Raw genomic sequence first — 18,332 nt, forward strand, 5'->3', positions numbered from 1 at the left:
GTTCCCAGGAACAAAAAAATTACAAAACGGATTTATATTCTTTTTTTTATAATAAAAGAATATAATTAGGTATTATTTGACACGTTACCAAATAGGCTTTTAAGTGCTATAACTATTTTTTGATTGCTCGAACTTTGAAAACAACAATCATTTGAGTGCTATAACTTTCACTTAGTCACTTAGGTGTCAAAACTTTTAAAAACGTTCACTTAAGTGCTAAAATTCGGATGTGGTATAACATTTACGATGAACATTTTTAAAAATTATGGCACTCAAGTGATTGATTGAAAAATTTTACAGCACTCGAATAATCAGAAAAAAGTTATAGCACTGAAATAAGCTTGTGCATAAGTTATTGCATTTAAGTGATAAAAAAATATTGTGACACTCAAGTGAACATCATATAAAAATTATTGCATCTCTGGTGTCAAACTCATTTATCTTAGCTAAAGAGGTGAATTTGGGATGTCTAGCCCTATTTCAAACTTAAAACTGGCTAGTGATAAATAAAAATCAAGTCCGTCGTAAATCCGAGTTGGTCTTCAGATAGGAATCTTGAACACAGCCCACTCAAATATGCAGAAGCAAGAAACTTAAATAATTTACTTTCTTTGTATATCTGGAATATATAGGTATACAACTCAAAAATATATTACTACTAAAATAATTTATCGCCCGACAACTAATACCCGAAAACGAACTCTATCCTTATGCCCTACACGGGCAATAGAATTTATTTTTCTTATTTTTACAAAAGTAATAATTGCTTCTCCGTTTTACAATGTAGCCATTAGATTACAAAGGAGTAGTTACCTAGCATAACTAATAGTTATAATTTTTAAAAAACTAATTATGTAAAGAAAAAACTAGAGCGACAATGCATTGGTGCTTATTAAATAAGTCAACTTTTATTAGGAAATTTACCAAAAACACGTCCTAAATTTATTGCACTTGTGCCAATTCAGTTCAAAACATTTCAATTTCTCAAATTTAGTTATAAATCTTTTAATGATTTCTCAATTTAGTCATTCTAGCCAATTTGAATATAAAAAAAATCACTAATGTATATGCCAGTTGTCCTATGTAGTACATCTAGTGTTGAAGTGAATAATTTTTATAATTTTTAAATAGATTTCTGAATTTTTATATTTAATATATATATTTTTTACTTTGTTTTCCTTCGTCCTTTGTCGATTGCTGAGCCTTGCCGATTGCTTCGGGACAAATCATAAAAGACTAAGCCTCGTACTATTTCTTGGTCATCATAACTTGATCACTACTAATATATCGATACATCAATCTAGTATCTTAGGGCAAGTAATATAATGGAAACCCAACATCACCACCACTCTATTATCTATTTGTTATCTATAGTTAAGTTGAAATTTAGAGAATGCTCACTTTTTTATAGACTTTCTTTTTCTCTTTTTCCATTTGTAACTGTCACGTGGCTAGACCGATGGCACAATGTTGCCAGATAAGTCACATTCGACTAACAAGTTTTAGGTTATTTATCTGTTATTTTGGGACTTCTATCTCTTCTAGAGCTCATATTTGAAAAAAAAAAAAGATAATAAGAAAAATCATCGGTTATATGTTTTTATAAGATTTTTAAAAATTCATTATTATTATTATTATATTATTATATTATTTTATTTTATTTTTATTTTTATTTTCTTCCTTTCCACTTTGGGCTAGCAAGGTTGCTGGCGAGCCCTCACTTGCTCTGGGTGAGGGTTGCCTCACTCGCATCTAGCGAGGGCCTAAGTTAGATGGCCCTCACTAGTAGACCCCAAGGGCCGCAACACCCTCGCCCAAACCGGGTGATTGTTGCCAGTCCTGGGTTGGAATAAAAAAGAAAAGAAAAGAGGAAAGAGGAAAATATGAGAAGAAAAAAAAAAAAGAATTAAAAAGGAAAAAGAAAATTAATAAAGTATTTAGAGAAATAAAAAAAATTGCAAATTATAGGCAAAGGTTTAGCACTAATTTGGAAAAATTGGAAAGCTTAGCACTAATCGGCATTCATACAATAAGTTTATGATTGATTAAATAATTTTCCCTCAAAGGGAATGAAGTGATGATAATATTAGACATTTAGAGGAATGAATAATCTCATGATTGTGTAGTATAAATTATGCTTAACATACACCTAGCATTGTTCAATCCATAGTGATACGAGGTAAGAATACCTCTTCTCATATAATTTCTCCGCGTACATATTATTACAAGGTTTTTTTTTTTTTCCATATTATTACGATGTTGAATATGGGCAAAAAAATAAAATAAAATCGGCCAGTCAGGCGGTTCCCCAAGCCGTAATGACGGCCAGATAAGCTGGACCACACGTCACGCCGGTGTCTATTACAAGCTTCCAAATTCATTCGTTTGAACAGCAACGTAGGAGCGTCCCATGAAACCCACTCCACGTAGAAAATATCCCGGATTGTGAGGATCGGTACATCTTCCTAAACTTGTGGCGTGAGCGAGACATTGTTGTCGAGCTAAACATAAAACATGATAACCCGGCAAAGTCTGACCGGCTGTGTTTTCCATCAATCAATGTGTCATTTCACCGATTAAAGATATAGACATGAGCTACATTGATATTTGTGACTGGCCAATCAGACCCATGATTGGAAGGATTTTCCACAGGCCAAAGACGTATGGAAAACAATGGCAATTTTTAAAAAAGAGCAATAGAAAGCGGTGATACACAGTCAAAAGACGGTGGACCGGTAGAGTGGCTTGACATCGACTTGGTTAACATTGCTGCCAATAATGTGGAGAAAAAGACTTTCTTCAAACAGAACTAGCTTTGATAACGAGATTAAATATGCCAATATAGAATTGAGTGAGTTCTATATATTGGGTAATCAAGAATACAAGAAATATTTGTAAATTGTACAAGTGGTTGATGATAATGAAGAATACAAGCGATATTTGTAGATTGTTCAAGTGGTAATCTAAGGTAAGATTACCTTACTTCTATCCTATCATTATTTACGGTATCAATTACAATTACCATTGAGGTGGTTGTCTATATTGGATAAGACTTACTCCCATGTATTTTAAAGGTGCCTAGGTCACAAATTCATATCCCCTAATCATTCATCAATTTAAGAAAATTCCTTGTCATCCATGGCACAAATTTGACAAGTGCACTGGGTATGTGATATAATTTGAGTTGTATTCCAATTTACATCAAATCATGCAATATTGATGGTTTCGCTTAGAATTAAATGATTGTTATGATTCAAACAGAAGATTTCAATCACAAAAGTGGAATTCTTATGATAATGTTTTAATAGAATGTCGGCCACGCTAGTTGCTCCTTCTCACCTATTTTTTAATTATAAAAATGTAGTGTCGATTACAATAAATCAAGTATAAACGTAATCAATGAAAGATTTGATGAATCTCTAAGGGTCCCTAAATAAATAAAGACTAAAGAGGGGGCTCTTTTATGTTTCACATGATTCCAATTTCCAAGCCAGACCCGCCTTTTACCGTCCTTAAATTTTTAGTATAATATTTCAATCGCAAAAGTGGAATTCTTATGATAATGCTTTAATAGAATGTCGGCCACTGCCAGTTGCTCCTTCTCATATTTTTTTTTTTTTTTTTTTAATAATTATAAAAAGTAGTATTGATTACAATAAATCAATTATAAACGTAATCAATGAAAGATTTGATGAATCTCTTAGTGTCCCTAAATAAATAAACAAGAGGGGGCTTTTTTATGTTTCACGTGATTCTAAATTGGACCGCCTTTTGCTATCCTCAAATTTCTAGTACTAATTGAAATTTTATACTTTTTCCACATGTGAATTATGTTTTGTTTGTCCGTAAGTTCTTCCAGTATGTGGACATCGTTCCAGTTCTGCTGCAAATTTCTTCGGCTGACCCTCTCCCACTGTCATCATGTGATGTGAATGCTAACTAAGGGTCCGTTCGTTTCGCGGAAAATGGACCATTTCCGGAAAATATTTTCTCAGAAATCATTTTCCAGGAAAATGACAATATTTTCTAGTGTTCAGCTAAAATCTGAAAATGTTTCGGAAAATATTTTCCGGTGTTCGGTAAGGAAAATATTTTCCACTCCCCAGATTGGCAAGCGCGAGTGTCAAGCTCGAGACTCGCCAGATCAACAAACACGAGTTTGAGATTGACGAGCTTGAGGTTCACCTGATCCGACGAGCCAAGCAAGAAGAAGATTTGAAACAAAGAAAAAAAAAGAAAAAGGAAAAAAAGAAAAAAAATTAAAAAAAAATTGAATTACAAAAGAAAAAAAAGAAAAATAATTCGAATAAAAAAGAAAAGAAGAAGAAGAAATGAGAGGAGGAAGTGAAGATTTGTAGATGTGTGAAATAAGAGAGATCAAGTGAGGAAAATATTTTCCACTTTTCAAAAGTAGAAAACATTTTCTCCTACTTTAGAAGACTTTTTTCCTTTGATGGAAAACATTTTCCCCAAGAAATTCATTTTCGGTGAAATAAACGCCGGAAAATCCGGAAAATATTTTCTTTCTAGTGAAACGAATGGAGCCTAAATGACATGAGGAGAAGAGCCAACGAAGATGAAAAGTTGTAACAACAGAAAGCTAGACGCGTCACACGTTTGTTGGATACGTAATACTCAGTCTTGCTGCATAAAGTAAAACTGCGTCCCCGGCGAATGCTTGTCGAGCTGTGTGAATGGAATCTGCTGTGCCAAAGTACTTCGATAGAAGACATAGAAGGCATGCTTTTTACTATTCGGTCTAATTCAGACGTGAAAATGAAAGATTCCCTCCGGACAACATAGTTTGCCCGTTAAACTCCAAAGCTGGCATGGTCCCATTACACTTACGACGTCGAGAGTACTCAACAAAGACTGCTGATGTGATTCTTGGAATTGTCGGTAGGGCCGAAGTACCGACGTGTTTGCCTTCTCTATTATTCCTGCTCATTATTCGGCCGTGATTTTGAGGTGACACAAGATACCCGTGCATGGATTAGCTCTGTTTGGAGCTTAATGACAGCCAATGTGATTTTTAGGATTTGAGAGTAGTCAATATAATTTTTGGGTCATGTCACTTGATGAAATGTGATTGTTGAATATTTCACATGAGAAGTTGAAATTGACATATGATTGCTATAATACGTGATTCATGTCGTGATGGAGTCGCTTATGGATTTGAAAATGGCTTTGGAATGGCGCATACTGCCACATCCTTCTTTTATTATTTTTTTTCTTCATGGCTTAATTCCAAATGAGAAGTTGAATTTGACATATGGCTGGCTATAATAAGTGATTTACGTTGTGATGCATATTGCATGACTCGTGGATTTGAAAATATGCGTGGCGCATGCTGTCACATACTTCTTTTATTATTAGTTTTTCGTCATGGCTTACCTCACTGAGCTATAGATTTGCTCACTTATTTATCTACTATTCCAAATTCCGAACATGAGTAGTTTAATTGAATGCACGTGAAAAGTGATTAGAGGTTTATTTTAGACTAATTGAATAATTTAATTAGATCAGGGTTTATGATTGTATAGTTTTGGTTAATTCATGATGGACAAGATTTTATTATAACTTTTGTTCAATGAAAAGTTTTATTCAGACAATATGTTTTCCTAAAATGACTAGCTTTGGCTCAAGGTTTCATCCTTTATGTTGGATGAGGATTTAGGATTTGACGCAGACAATTTCCATCCATGATTGTGATCCACTAATCAGAAAATTTTCTTGGAAAAATTATCCTCACATCACATATGCACGAAAATCTGGCCCGCTATGTAAATAATTGTGCATATTATTAGAAGAGAATAATTTGACACCTCACTTTGATTTACAACATCTGATGGGCCGCTAACTACACTTGACTTTTATTTGAAGGGGACCCTCAGTTACTCCACTAAGAGCTTTTTGAACGTAATACTATGGATGTCACCCCTTAGGGAAGCATCCATCAAGTTGATGCGGAAAACATTGAAAATCAATACAAACAATTAGTTGCGTTGATTCTGCTTTAACTGCAAGCCAAAACCATTGCTAAATTCAAAGGATATATCTGAGAAAGACCGAAGGTCCGTACTATCTTATGAACGTTAACGTTTACTTGCCACAAATTTATCAAGATATGGGACACAAGGTTTTTACTCTGTCATTCACAACCCCCTTTCGTCTTCATTGATTCGGATGTTGGTTGTGTAGAAAAAAAATGGAAAGGCTGTGCACTTTAAATTTTTCTAAAAAAACCTATACTTGGAAAGTGCATTTTCTTCTATGTTTTGAAGCTTTAGCCTTTGCGATAGCCGGGTTTAAGATTAGAGCTCCACACTTAATTTGACCCGACTTTTAGAAAGATCACGTCTATAATGATTTAAAGGAATTTTGTAATGTGAACGTGCGTTTTGAAGGTATTTTGCATTGTAGAATAAAACAATTTGAACTTCATTTTGTCCCCTCCCGGTCAAAAACAATGTTTAACATATGATATCAAAAAACACAACAAGGATTTATCATATACATAATGTGACAACTGATTGGACCTAAGCACATTTTACATGCTTGGCATTTGCTGGGGAGAAGTGTTAAAAAAGTCCTAAACTTTTTGTATTTGTGCTAATTTAGTTCTAAACCATTTTTTGGAGCCAATTTAGTCCTAAATCTTTTTACTTTGTATTAATTCAGTCATTTCCAGTCAATTTTGGCTGGATTTTGCTGACTAGATGCCGACCGACTAACGTGGATAATTTTTAATAATATTTTAATATTTTTGAATTATTTTATTTTATTTTTTATTTTCTCTTTTTTTTGCTTTTTTCCTTCTCCTTCTGCTTCCTTCAGCCGATCACCGATCGAAAATCGGCTAGAGGCAACGGCCAATGAGGTCAAGGTTGACCTTGACGACCACATCACTAGTGGTCGTAAGGGCGAGCCTTGCTGCCTAGTGCTAGGCTAGCTCGAGGCTGCCCTCGTGACCATTGGTGAGGTGGTCGTCAAGATCCGATGACCGACTGGAGGAAGGGGAGGAAAGAAAAAAGAAAAAATATTAAAATATTATTAAAATTTGTCAACGTTAATACCGGCTGAGCTACGTTAGTCAACCGATGCCCAATCAGCAAAATTTGGCCAAAATTGGCCGAAAAGGACTTAATCGACACGAAATAAAAATGTTTTGGACTAAATTGGTACAAATACAAAAGGTTTATGACTTTTTTAATACTTCTCTCCATTTACTATTTATGTTGAATTATTTAACCACAAACCAAACGGTTGCCAACTGAAAAGGACACATCATAACGAATGGATTCTAATAATTTATGATGTTTTCCAAAAGGTTACCACTTTCCTTGTAATGCATGCAGTTCAAAATGTTACTAGTGTTTTGATATTCTAATTGGCACACGTTATCCCAAAACTTTACCTCACATGACACGTTAGAAATTTCATTTTCGTTCGATTAATCCCACGAGAATTCTATGTGAAGAAGAGTCATCCCTAGCTTCTTGGGGTTGGTTAAAAACTAAGTGAGATATATAAGTATATCTCACTTCTTATGCAACTAAAGATTTGGAGTTGGGGACTTTATTACAATAGTTATTCAACTAGTGTCATTTTAGTCACATGCAATCTTTTTATCCAATTAGAAGTCCTAAATTTTTTCTCCCCTAAGCGTCCATGCAATGTTTTTGTGTTTATTGTAGTCCTACAATGTAATCTAACTAGTCAAGTAAAAGAAACAAAACATAACTTAGAAAAGTAATATAAAAGAAACGCAATCAATTGATGTAAGAAAGCATTGAAAGAATAAGTAAAACATAAAGTGCAGTAAAGTAACTTGATATGAGCCGGACAAAGAATATAACATGGTCTTGTTATTAAGGCCTTGCACATCAACCTCTATGAGCTTGACTTTAGAGACCATCCTATCTTAACATGGTTAATGTGGGTTATCAAAACTTTTAGAGTAAAGTGAAGCCTCAGGTCAGTACTTTGGCATCCTAAGCCGGGATCCCAATCCAGCTTTAGGATATCCCGTATTTATTTGGTCCCCCTCAAGTTCTTCTAGGTTGTGAGACTTCTACATCACCCATTCAATTATTTGAAGTGAATCTTAAATTCAACTAAGCTATGTTCAATGATTTTTTATTCTTTAAAATAATGTTTCTAATCCATTATATATATTTAAGTTAAATCTATTTCATTCATTAAACTAATCAACTAAACTAATCCTAAGTGATCTTCAACTAAACTAAGAATCTAAAATCTAACAAATCATGAACACGCCAATCATCAAACCATCAAATAAAAGCATGAATTACACTAAAAGTCAAGAAATGGAACTTTTCTAAGTATGTTAATTCTAAATGAAACTAAGCTAAGTCTAATTTAAACAATCTAATAACCTAATCAACGCCTATTTTTCTAACTAATTTTCCATTAATTAATTAATTGATTATTACATGTTATTTATTTTTATTTATGAAAAATGGGGAGTCGGGCCAGGCTGTTAGGCCGGATACAATCATGGGCCAACTCAAGTCTCATGGGCTTTGGCCCTGGACACGCACAACCTCTTATCTCAAGCCTTCTCAAAAAATAAACTGAATGAAACCTATTCTCTAAAAATCCCTTCCAACAAATTTGAAGGCCTGTTGAACCGAGATGAACCAAAATTCGGAGCAGAACCGATTAACCAGGAGAGTCATGAGTGGAAATCACAGTCGACTATGAAAATATACAATGAGGATGTGGTGCAGGGAGTACTGGCAATCCCACTAGAAACGTACCCCTCGGAAGACACATTGGTATGGACAGGGAACAAAAGAGGAGCCTATTTGGTCAAAAGTGGCTACAATAGATTATGCTTCCAGATCAACAAATGAATTATGCATCATCATCATCATCATCATTGTATCAGCCTCCCAAGAACTTATGGACCAAAATATGGCAAATCCCAGTCTACCCCAGAGTTCGCTACTTCTTATGGAGCATATGCACAAATGCTACGGACAAAAGAAAATCTATTGAGAAGAAAGTTGGCACCCCGTCCTCTCAGCGCACTTTGCTGCCAAGTCCTGGAGACTCCAGAACACCTCCTCCTCCTTTGCGATTAGACAAGCAATTTTTGGTTAGACTCTCGATTAAATCTGGACACCTCACCTCCCAAAATCTCTAGAACAGACGAGTGGCTTGCGGATTACTTGTCGTCGAGCGACACCCTATCCTCGCCAGCGAAGGGGAACCTCAAATTGAATGTCAACGCGACTTGGTGCGATGAAACACGCAAGGCTGCAGCTGCGGGAGTCCTCTGGAACCACGACGGACTCTTGATCTTTGGGTTCATGAGGATTTTTAAGCCCCATTAGCTAGCGTGGCGGAATTTTTCTCGCTTTACACGAAGGGCTCTCTTCTCTATTGTAGCTTCCAAGTCAAAAAGAAAAGGAAAGTGATATGCACAGTGGCTTCTCTGATCTGCGCGTGGAAGTGGAATCTAAGAACCAAGAGCGTGTGAGGTGGGTTTTGGGCCAAGAAGAAAGCCTCTGGATCGTGTGCACGGTGGTGGAAGACTGCTGAAAAGTCATGGCGCAACGAAAGGGGGTCTCCTTAGCCCATTGCCCCAAAAATGCCAACCAGGTTGCAAATGGGGTGGCTAAGATCCATCGTACCAATTCCTTAAGTCCAAAATGGATTTCTAGACCTCCCCATCTCCTCTGGTCTTTGTTATGTTATGATTGTGGAAACTCATGTGGGTCATGTTCAAAGGTTTAATCGTCCAAAAGAGATAATCGAATTAAGCCCAAAACTCATATAGACAAGCCCAACCCAGATTCACTTAGACTAAGCAAACCCAAATTTCCTAAGTTGAAGTAAACCCACATTTATCAAACTAAGCTAAGCTCAAGCTCGTTAAACAAATTTAAGCCCAGTTACAGTATAACTCACTTAACTCGTTTACCCTAATTCTAATGGATTAATACTAAGAAAAACTTCAAATCAGCCGTGACAAATTTACCTTAAAATAATTTTTTATCATCAAAAGTCTTAAACTGATATATTTATGACAAATTTACCCAAAACTAATTTTTTTATCACAAAAAAACCTAAAATTAGTGCATTTGTGATAAATCTAACTTTCGTTAGTTTCCGTGAAATTAGACTAATACCACGAAAAATTATATAAAGGGAAAAATCCCAAACTAAGTACACTCGAAAATTGTCATATATCATTCAATTCAGCGATTTAATAGTAAAATTTAACGAAAAATGCTACAGGATAAATTTGTTACAAATCTATCAATTTAACGTTTTTAGGAATAAAATATTAGTTTTAAGATAAATTTGTCATATGTGTATTGGTTTGGGGTCTTCCGTGACATAAACCCAATTCAATTCCACACTAATCTCATGCTAAACCCATTTTATTTTTATCTTAATGAAATCTTTTTTTTTATTCTTTTCTAATGCTTTAAATTTTTCATAAAATTCTTCCCATGAACGTCCTCGAGACACACTCAAAAAACGTAAAAGAGGAGCTGAAATTCACAAAACCAAGGGCGTTAAAAATCAAAGCTCCTCACGTCGTTTCATCAGCAAGATCTAAAGCGTAGCGACCCCGATTTTTTATTAATTAGAGGGAGAGCGAAGACCAGAGAAGGTGAGCGTAGGAGAAGGCCAAAATCTGAGAGTGAGACCCAAAATCTAAGAGCGAAAACTAGGCATCCAAAGTGTCCAAGCAGCAACTAATGTTGGCGCTGCAAAATCTGAGAGCGAAGGCCAGGGACCCCAACTTTGAATTAATGAGAGGGAGAGAGAAAGCGTTTACTCTTCCTATTCAAAAGGAAAGAATGAGCAGAGAGAATCTTGGTTTAAAATGGTGAATTTTGGACATGGACCATGCGTACTGGTCTGGGCAGAACGTAATGGGTCGAAGCAACAACAAGGCTCATCCGTCGTATTATTACACATAAATGAGGACTCATAAATTCGAAAGGGCGAGCCCCAGAGCATAGCATTTGGCTCAGAAGTGGGAGAAGTAAGTCCTATTTTTCTTCCTAAAAGTAGGGGATTTAGCTATTGACTCTCTGCAAAGATTGGGAATCCAAAATTTGCATGGCATTCTATTTCTAATTCAGGTGCTTTGTCACTATTGCACATACCGCTCGCCCCTTTACCCCACCACCATGCTTCAGTATCGACAATCAATTCAGCTAACATCAGAAGACAAAACACTAAGAGCACAAATAGAAAACCATCAAAATATCACCTTGGACTGACATTACACACCAATAATCAAAGACCCCTAAACTTGACCAGACTCTTCCACTTAAATAAACTTCACAAGACTCAGGAAATGAACAAGACGCTCCATGATACGCTTAAAGAAAAAGCAACTCAATAGCGAACTTCGTCAGCCAGAGTTTTGGTAGGCAAATCGGGGAGAGAACCACAAGACGGAGCAATGCAGCAGTTGTAATTGAGGACCAACCTTCTTGCTCGGCCTTTACGAGCACATATTTTTGAAGACTGTTGCACTTGATTTTTTTTTTAATTGATTCATCAATGGGAAACTAGAATATTTTATAGTTGAGAATCTGATTCTTTTTATTCTCTACGTCTTTAGAATATTTTTCTCCTTAATTAGGTTGACCATATGTATTATATATAGGGCTGTGATTGTATAATGTTATAAGTAAGAAAGTAATATCTATCTTATTCCCAATTCTCAGCTCCTTTCCATCCCTTAATATTTTCACATGGTATCACAGGGTTCTTTCTCAACCTACTTTCGCATCACTCTGAAAATCAAACTCTCTTCCTTCTTCATTTCTTTTCACACACAAAACTTGTGAAAGTTTTTATTTTTTGGTTAGAACCAATGGAGAAATTATGCCGAGAAATCAAACCTCAAAGTTGGGGATGTCCAATGAATCAGAAGGTTTTTTTTTTTTCCCCAACAATCAAGGTTTCGAAAACTTACCTTCAGATCCTCGACAAGTTATGGAGAAAGAAAACTAGACTGATGAACAGGGCCACATACAGCCTAATGAAGGAGGATTGGGCTCCATTTAACCCAATTCAGGCCCTCCTCAGCCCAATTCAAGGCAATTATTCACAGTATTGTATGTCCAGTGGATTCCCGTCCAAGTCCAACCTATCCAAACTGCTATGGGCTCTCTAGAAAATAATGGGCCAGGAGGAAGGCCACCTTTTACCACTGAGCCTAATCCAAGACATGGAACGGGTTGGTCCTATTCGAATCAGACTAATCCAGGTCCATCGGGTTTTTCATGATGATTTAACGGTATTTTACATTATCAATTTGTGCTTTACAGTAGTGTATAAATATTCACAAATATTTACTACTTTTCGTCGTAATGTATTTCATAATGGTCGGAAATATTTAGGTATCTTAAATTTCTTTAGTTTACAAAGTTTTTCTCTCATAACTCAATGAACAATGTCACAGATATTTAAGTATCCTAATTTCTAAAGAAAATTTATTTTTTTTCTAAGGCTTGAGATATTTTGTCATGACATGGTTCAAAATACGATAAATATATATTATAATATTTAACAAATTACTACAAATGCTCACGCTATGGTGTCATAAACCAATGGAAAATGTCATAAATACTTAAAGGATAACTTCATACGCAGCGTTAGTGTGAAAAAAGTTTTACACAAGCAGCCTCATACAACATTTCATTAGAGAGAATGCATAGTTATAATTCTTAAGTCAATGATGCATGGGAACGCTTGTGAAAAATTTTCTTTACATCGGCAGAATATGCTCTTTTTTTTTTTCTTCCTTCTTTTTTCCTTTTTCATATTAAAGCCTTACGACATTTTGTCAAAGTGCAGTAATGTTCAAACTTCAGAAAATGTATAGATGCACATAAGATAGTTTTAAGTTAGATTTTTTAGTGTTCTGTTGACAACGCATCATAAATATTGCGGATGTTCTTACTTTAAATATAAACGCATGCCATACTTTATTTTAAATTTTGGTACCTCATTACATTTTATGATGTTTTGCACGAATAAAACAAACCATGTGCCAATGTAGTATGTTTGAAATAGTAATGAATTTTTCTGCTCATGTTAAATTCACATTTTTTTTTTCATTTGGATATGCCAACAAATATTATTGCCACTTATGATGGAAAAGCACTTAAACAATATATAGCTGGAAAACAATACTGCTTAGAAAAAGAAGGCAACTTTATTGCAATTTAAGGTGACCGTAGTACATTATACCGAAGTAATCAAGCATGAGAGATGAAAACATGAAAAATGATGCTAAAGTGTCTCGTGATCACAGGTCAACGACTTCATATGGTCTTGTAGGAGTCCAAGACCATGCTTGTCTTCATAGTTGTACATCAGTGAAACCATCTTAGCAGCATTCACGCAAGCTTCAAGGAAAGGCGCAGAGGACGGACATGGAGAGAGGCATTCTTTGTTGAGCAGCTTCCACAATTTCGATATCAACTTCATCACATGCTCCCTTGCGCTTTGGTACGAAGAGCCTTGATTTTCCCCAAATAGCAATCCACGTATGACCCGTCGTAGCCATTTTGATTCTCGTCCTTCATGGAATCGAATCCCCCCGAGAAAAAAATTATATCAATAAAATAATGACAAAACGCAAATAAAAAATTAATAAAACCCGAATATTGCCCAGCACGAAACCATGAACTAGTGTACCTGGGCACATCCGAGGTCATCCCAAAGGCGAAGAATTTCAGCGATTAAGAATATTATATTTGGCAGCTGCACCTCTTCTTTCTTTGAATCCATACTTTGGTTGGCAATGTTTTGGCCCATTAGAAAGAACAGGTGAGTTAGCACCAAGGGCACACCCGAAGTGATAATCGCATTCTTCAAGTAATCATCTGCCTTTGGCAATTTCCCAGAAGCGTTCCACTGAAACTCCACCAGGAATGCATTGCACAAATTCGCCCACTGCATGATCAAATGTTATCTGACTGATCAAGGATCATCTAAAATGTAGTCATAAATCAAAATCTTGAGCTTATTGAGCTTTCGTAGTAGTCATAAATGACAAATCACTAGGAAATCTATCTTTCTCTCTCTCTCTCTCACTCTCTCTCTCAGAGTAAGGGAACTCAATGCTGCACTGAGCTCAATTTTATTGCTAGGAAGCCAGGGCACGGCTACAAGATCTTGACAGAAACGCCTAGATCTCGCCAAGATTTGTGTGTGAGTGTGTATGGGAGAGGGCGGGAGGGAGGGAGGGAGGGACAGTTGCAGCTTAACCCTATCAGTGATAAGATCTCCGTGTATGGCATTATAAGGAATTCTATAAAAGAGTGAATGAAACTCGACAATGATGAAGCCGGCAATTGGTTTTTGTGGCTTTAATTTGAAGAAGTGAACACAAACTTCAAAATGATGACCAAAATATTGGAGGATGGTGAGACAAAGAGTGGAAAAAGGGACGAGGATATGGTCAAGGTTGAGTTTTGGTTCAGTGCAACGAATCTCCAATTAAGTCACGTTCATTTAGAGTTGAGATAGGAGTTAGCAACAACATAGGTTCTTATCAATAATAATTTTATATTTATACCATCTTTTTCAAGAATCTCGTGGGGTTCCATCCATGCTTCTCAAAGATGATTCTGCCAAAATCATTTGCAATATCATTGAGAACCTTGAAGCATATTTTCATGTACTCTGGAAGCTGCTCGGCACACGCATTATCCCATCTGAAGGAAAAACAATTGCAAGAAATATTTAAATTGTCAACATAATATAAATATGGAATGTAGTTTTTTATTTATTTTTTATTTGATGTAATAGTTGCAACATAATAGGTAAAAAGGGATATTTTCGATTGTATACCTTTTAATGACTTCTGTAAAGAGAATTAGTTCGTCAACCGTGCCATGGACATCAAATATGTCGTCAATAATGTACACGAGAGAGATGGGCTTAATGAGCTCAACCCTAAGCTCAGACAAGCTTGGATCTGTGAGAATTGCCATGGACCACATGTACCATTTTAGTGGCTGGTCTCTAGCAAACTCCATCTTCTCTCCCAATCCCAACTCTTTCCACCACCTGAAATATAGGATATGCATGAGGAAAACTAAAGCAACGGTACAAAAGAGTATACTCATTTAAACGAAACAAATGATTCATTTGAAAATTCTATTGATCTCATGACATAGAGATTTGAGAAAATGGAGATATAGAGTCCATCATTTTCCTTATAGTTTTTGGTGAAACTGGTTTAAGTCATGCCTCAAACTGTGATTTGTGGGTTTGATATTAGTCTGAACCTAAATGCCAACTCCTTAAATACATAAGTTTAAATATAGCATCTTATTTATGCATTGATATACTTGTATTAGGGCCAGCTATTAAGATTTCACCTACTATTATATGTTGGTCATCTATAGTCCTTCAATTGAACATAACTTTGCGTAAGTAGTTAATTAGTTACTCACTTATTAATTTGGTGAATCTCCTTCTGGTGCACATATTGATCAATTCTTCGCTTTCTGTTTGCCACTTCTAGCAAGTCTTCCATCCACGAGTTCGCGCCTGGCATATCGTTTACAAAACTTTGAGGAGCTAGCAATCTTGCGAAGCTCTTGCGATATGGATATTGCAATGTACTTTCTATCATTATCAAGATCACACGTCAACAATGCATTGAGACACTTGCTGCTAAAGCATTCGGCTTCGTCGAGTATATCCTCTCCTTCCGTGCTCATTTGTGACGCTTCGTATAATTCCATCATACCCTTGATGTTTCCCTCCAGTTTCATAACAAAACCTTTTCCCTTTTCCTTGAAGTATTCGAACACATCTACATAAAAAGCACAAGGACTCTAATACATCAAAAAGCATAGTCTAATATCTAATTTATAAGTTGCTTCACTCATTCAAAATTATGATGTGCATACTTTGGTTTTGAAAAAAAATGCTAAATTGGTTAAAATTATTTCATCTCATGTAAATTTTTAAATTTTTAATGTAAAGAAACTAAAAAAGAGAACAAATGAAGGAAATGGGCATATATCTAGGTTTTTTCAATTCGATTTTTGTAATATGAATAATTAGTTCTTACTTTCCATTTTGAACAAAACTTCAGAACACTAATGCATTGCTTAATATCTGGCATAAGTCCACGATGTAACATGCATTGATGGATATCCATTGGAGAGTTCATCACAATTGAACATTTCCAATTCTTAAATCAGCAAAATAGTTTTAAAAAAAATCAGCTTATATTCTTGTCCATTTTCATCCTTAACAAACTATTGGAAATTTTAGGGCTTCCACGTAACTAGACAAAACAACAACAAAAAGTTGTCTTCTTTTGTTATGTATAAATAGCAACACTGTATTTCGCTATTGCAATCGACTTGAAACTCATAGGAACAAACCTGCAGGCACACAATAACCTTCTTGCCTTAGAAGTCGAAACTGGAGAGCGATCTCATAGACATCATCTTTGCCATGATTCAAAGAGCTAAAATGTGTGTATTGCCACGTTAGAATGGCTTTAATCTGTTCTCGGAATAGGGATTTGACTCCTAGTCGCTGAATCATGTCGACAATGATCAAACTTTCTACGGGCTCATTCACCACTTTATTCAGAAAATCTATAAGGCTCTTTATTTTTTGGTCATGTTTGATCCCGGAATCATCCTACATCATGGAAATCCAGAGTTACAAGTGAGGTCGATGTTATAATGAAAAAAAAAAAAATTAAGCAAGAATGAACTAAATTGGCGATATTTTTCTCATGTAATTTAACAAAGAATTATTGTAATGAAGCAAAAAATATTAAATGAGCAAAAGTTCAAAAGAGAAAGACAATAATTTTTCATAGTAATATATAGTAATTTAGTATGAGATTGATAAGGCTTTCTGTTGACATTAATTTTATGCTATTAAAGCTTGATATGCTCATATGCACAAGGTGATATATGACCTTACAGGCCAGTCCAGTTGAAATTGTTTCAAATGATCAAATCTTAATGGGAGTTAATAAGTTGGTTTTTTTTTTATTACAGATTCCTTTCTACTGAGCCTTGAAAGAACACATTCTTGTTTCCCTGCGTATATTCGGTAAATAAGCTTCCTTGTTATCCTATTTTGGTTTTATTTTTCTCCTCTTTCTATCACCAATAGGCCAATGAAGAATCCAAATAGGTGTTGGCATATAGGTATGCCCTACGAAATAATGCTCGGAGGAAAACACTACGTCTGCGATTTTTTTTTTTCACACGAGCTAAGGAAGGAAATGGAAAGTTGAAAAGAAAAGGCTAGGATCAGTGGATTTACCGGATAAGTTTGCTCCTTGGCAATGCTCGATGATTGCATTTGGTTAGGTCGATCCATTATGAAGCTGGAATCGGTGGCCGACCCTTTCCCAGTCCTAATCACGGGGAGAGTAGAAGTGCGAAGATTGTTAAATGATAGGAGGTTGATTTGCTTTAGATGGCCTATTTATAGAAAAACAGAAAGTGCCTAAAATATATTGATAGGGAACGTGCTGCACACATCTTTTGTAAGTTTCTGCAGTTGGAATCTTTGTTGTGGGCGAGAAACTTGGGTACGTACAATTGTCGTTTTCAAAACCCGATTCGAAGAAACATCGTCGTTGAAAGCATACATCAATGCATATACATTTCGGAGAGGTTTCGAGTGTCAATGGTCTTCAAGAAATTAGAAGCGCACTGATCGCAATGTCTAAAAGAAAAGGACATGAAGGGCTTTTTCGGCAAACAAGGAAGACCACGTACTCGGATTTTATTCCACTGTTTCAGATTTAGCTCACATTTTACGTGATACACGAGGTAAGAACACATACTTGAACTTGAAGTCTCAAAAATTTGTCCTATGGGGAACACGTTTGCTCCTAAAATTTGTGGTCCTGTCCTCCATAATAAGTTCGGCTCTCTGTGAAATGAGCGTATGTGCGTGCAACAAGCAGAAGAGCGTACGGGCCAGCGAGGGTGAGAAATTATGTTTAGTCATCTTTGGGATAATGTGTGGAGGAATTATCCATGAGCTTGATCTATTTTACTAAACTAAATTTGGACCATTAAGAATGGCGAATCATCAGTTCGAATTTGATTTAGTACACGTTTAAAGTTTACTCAATAATTTCTCAAATGTATGTGAGAGCGAGGTGAGAAAGAGGAGAAGAAAAATTGTAATGTCAGATTGTCCTTAAGAGTTGAGGGGCATAAATGTTGTCTTATAGTGCTAATGTGGGGGTAGCGTCATGTATTGTTTTTAAATATATATAGAGCTGACAAATTGGGTTCAAGATCAATTTCTTAACTCGAATT

The 18,332-nt window shown here is 35.7% G+C and overlaps 1 protein-coding gene across 1 annotated transcript; it reads right to left on the minus strand.

Moving 5' to 3' along the window:
- Nucleotides 1–13,493: 13,493 nt before the first annotated feature.
- Nucleotides 13,494–16,581, minus strand: LOC120294005 ((3S,6E)-nerolidol synthase 1-like). The gene is made up of 7 exons (XM_039313862.1): nt 16,416–16,581; nt 15,770–15,835; nt 15,471–15,645; nt 14,863–15,081; nt 14,588–14,726; nt 13,705–13,962; nt 13,494–13,586 (listed from the first exon to the last, which is right to left on the minus strand). The coding sequence occupies exons 1-7, from the start codon at nt 16,579–16,581 to the stop codon at nt 13,494–13,496; spliced, it is 1,116 nt and encodes a 371-aa protein (XP_039169796.1).
- Nucleotides 16,582–18,332: the final 1,751 nt, after the last annotated feature.

Source organism: Eucalyptus grandis, chromosome 5 (assembly GCF_016545825.1).
Source record: "Eucalyptus grandis isolate ANBG69807.140 chromosome 5, ASM1654582v1, whole genome shotgun sequence".
NCBI classification, from domain to species: domain Eukaryota; kingdom Viridiplantae; phylum Streptophyta; class Magnoliopsida; order Myrtales; family Myrtaceae; genus Eucalyptus; species Eucalyptus grandis.

Coding starts and splice junctions, on each gene's coding strand:
- LOC120294005 (XM_039313862.1), bottom strand. CDS start 16,581: ATGATTCAGCGACTAGGAGTCAAATCCCTATTCCGAGAACAGATTAAA. Junction 15,836..16,415: donor AGGTTATTGTGTGCCTGCAG/GTTTGTTCCTAT, acceptor CTTTTTATGTAG/ATGTGTTCGAATACTTCAAG. Junction 15,646..15,769: donor ACTGGAGGGAAACATCAAGG/GTATGATGGAAT, acceptor TGATAATGATAG/AAAGTACATTGCAATATCCA.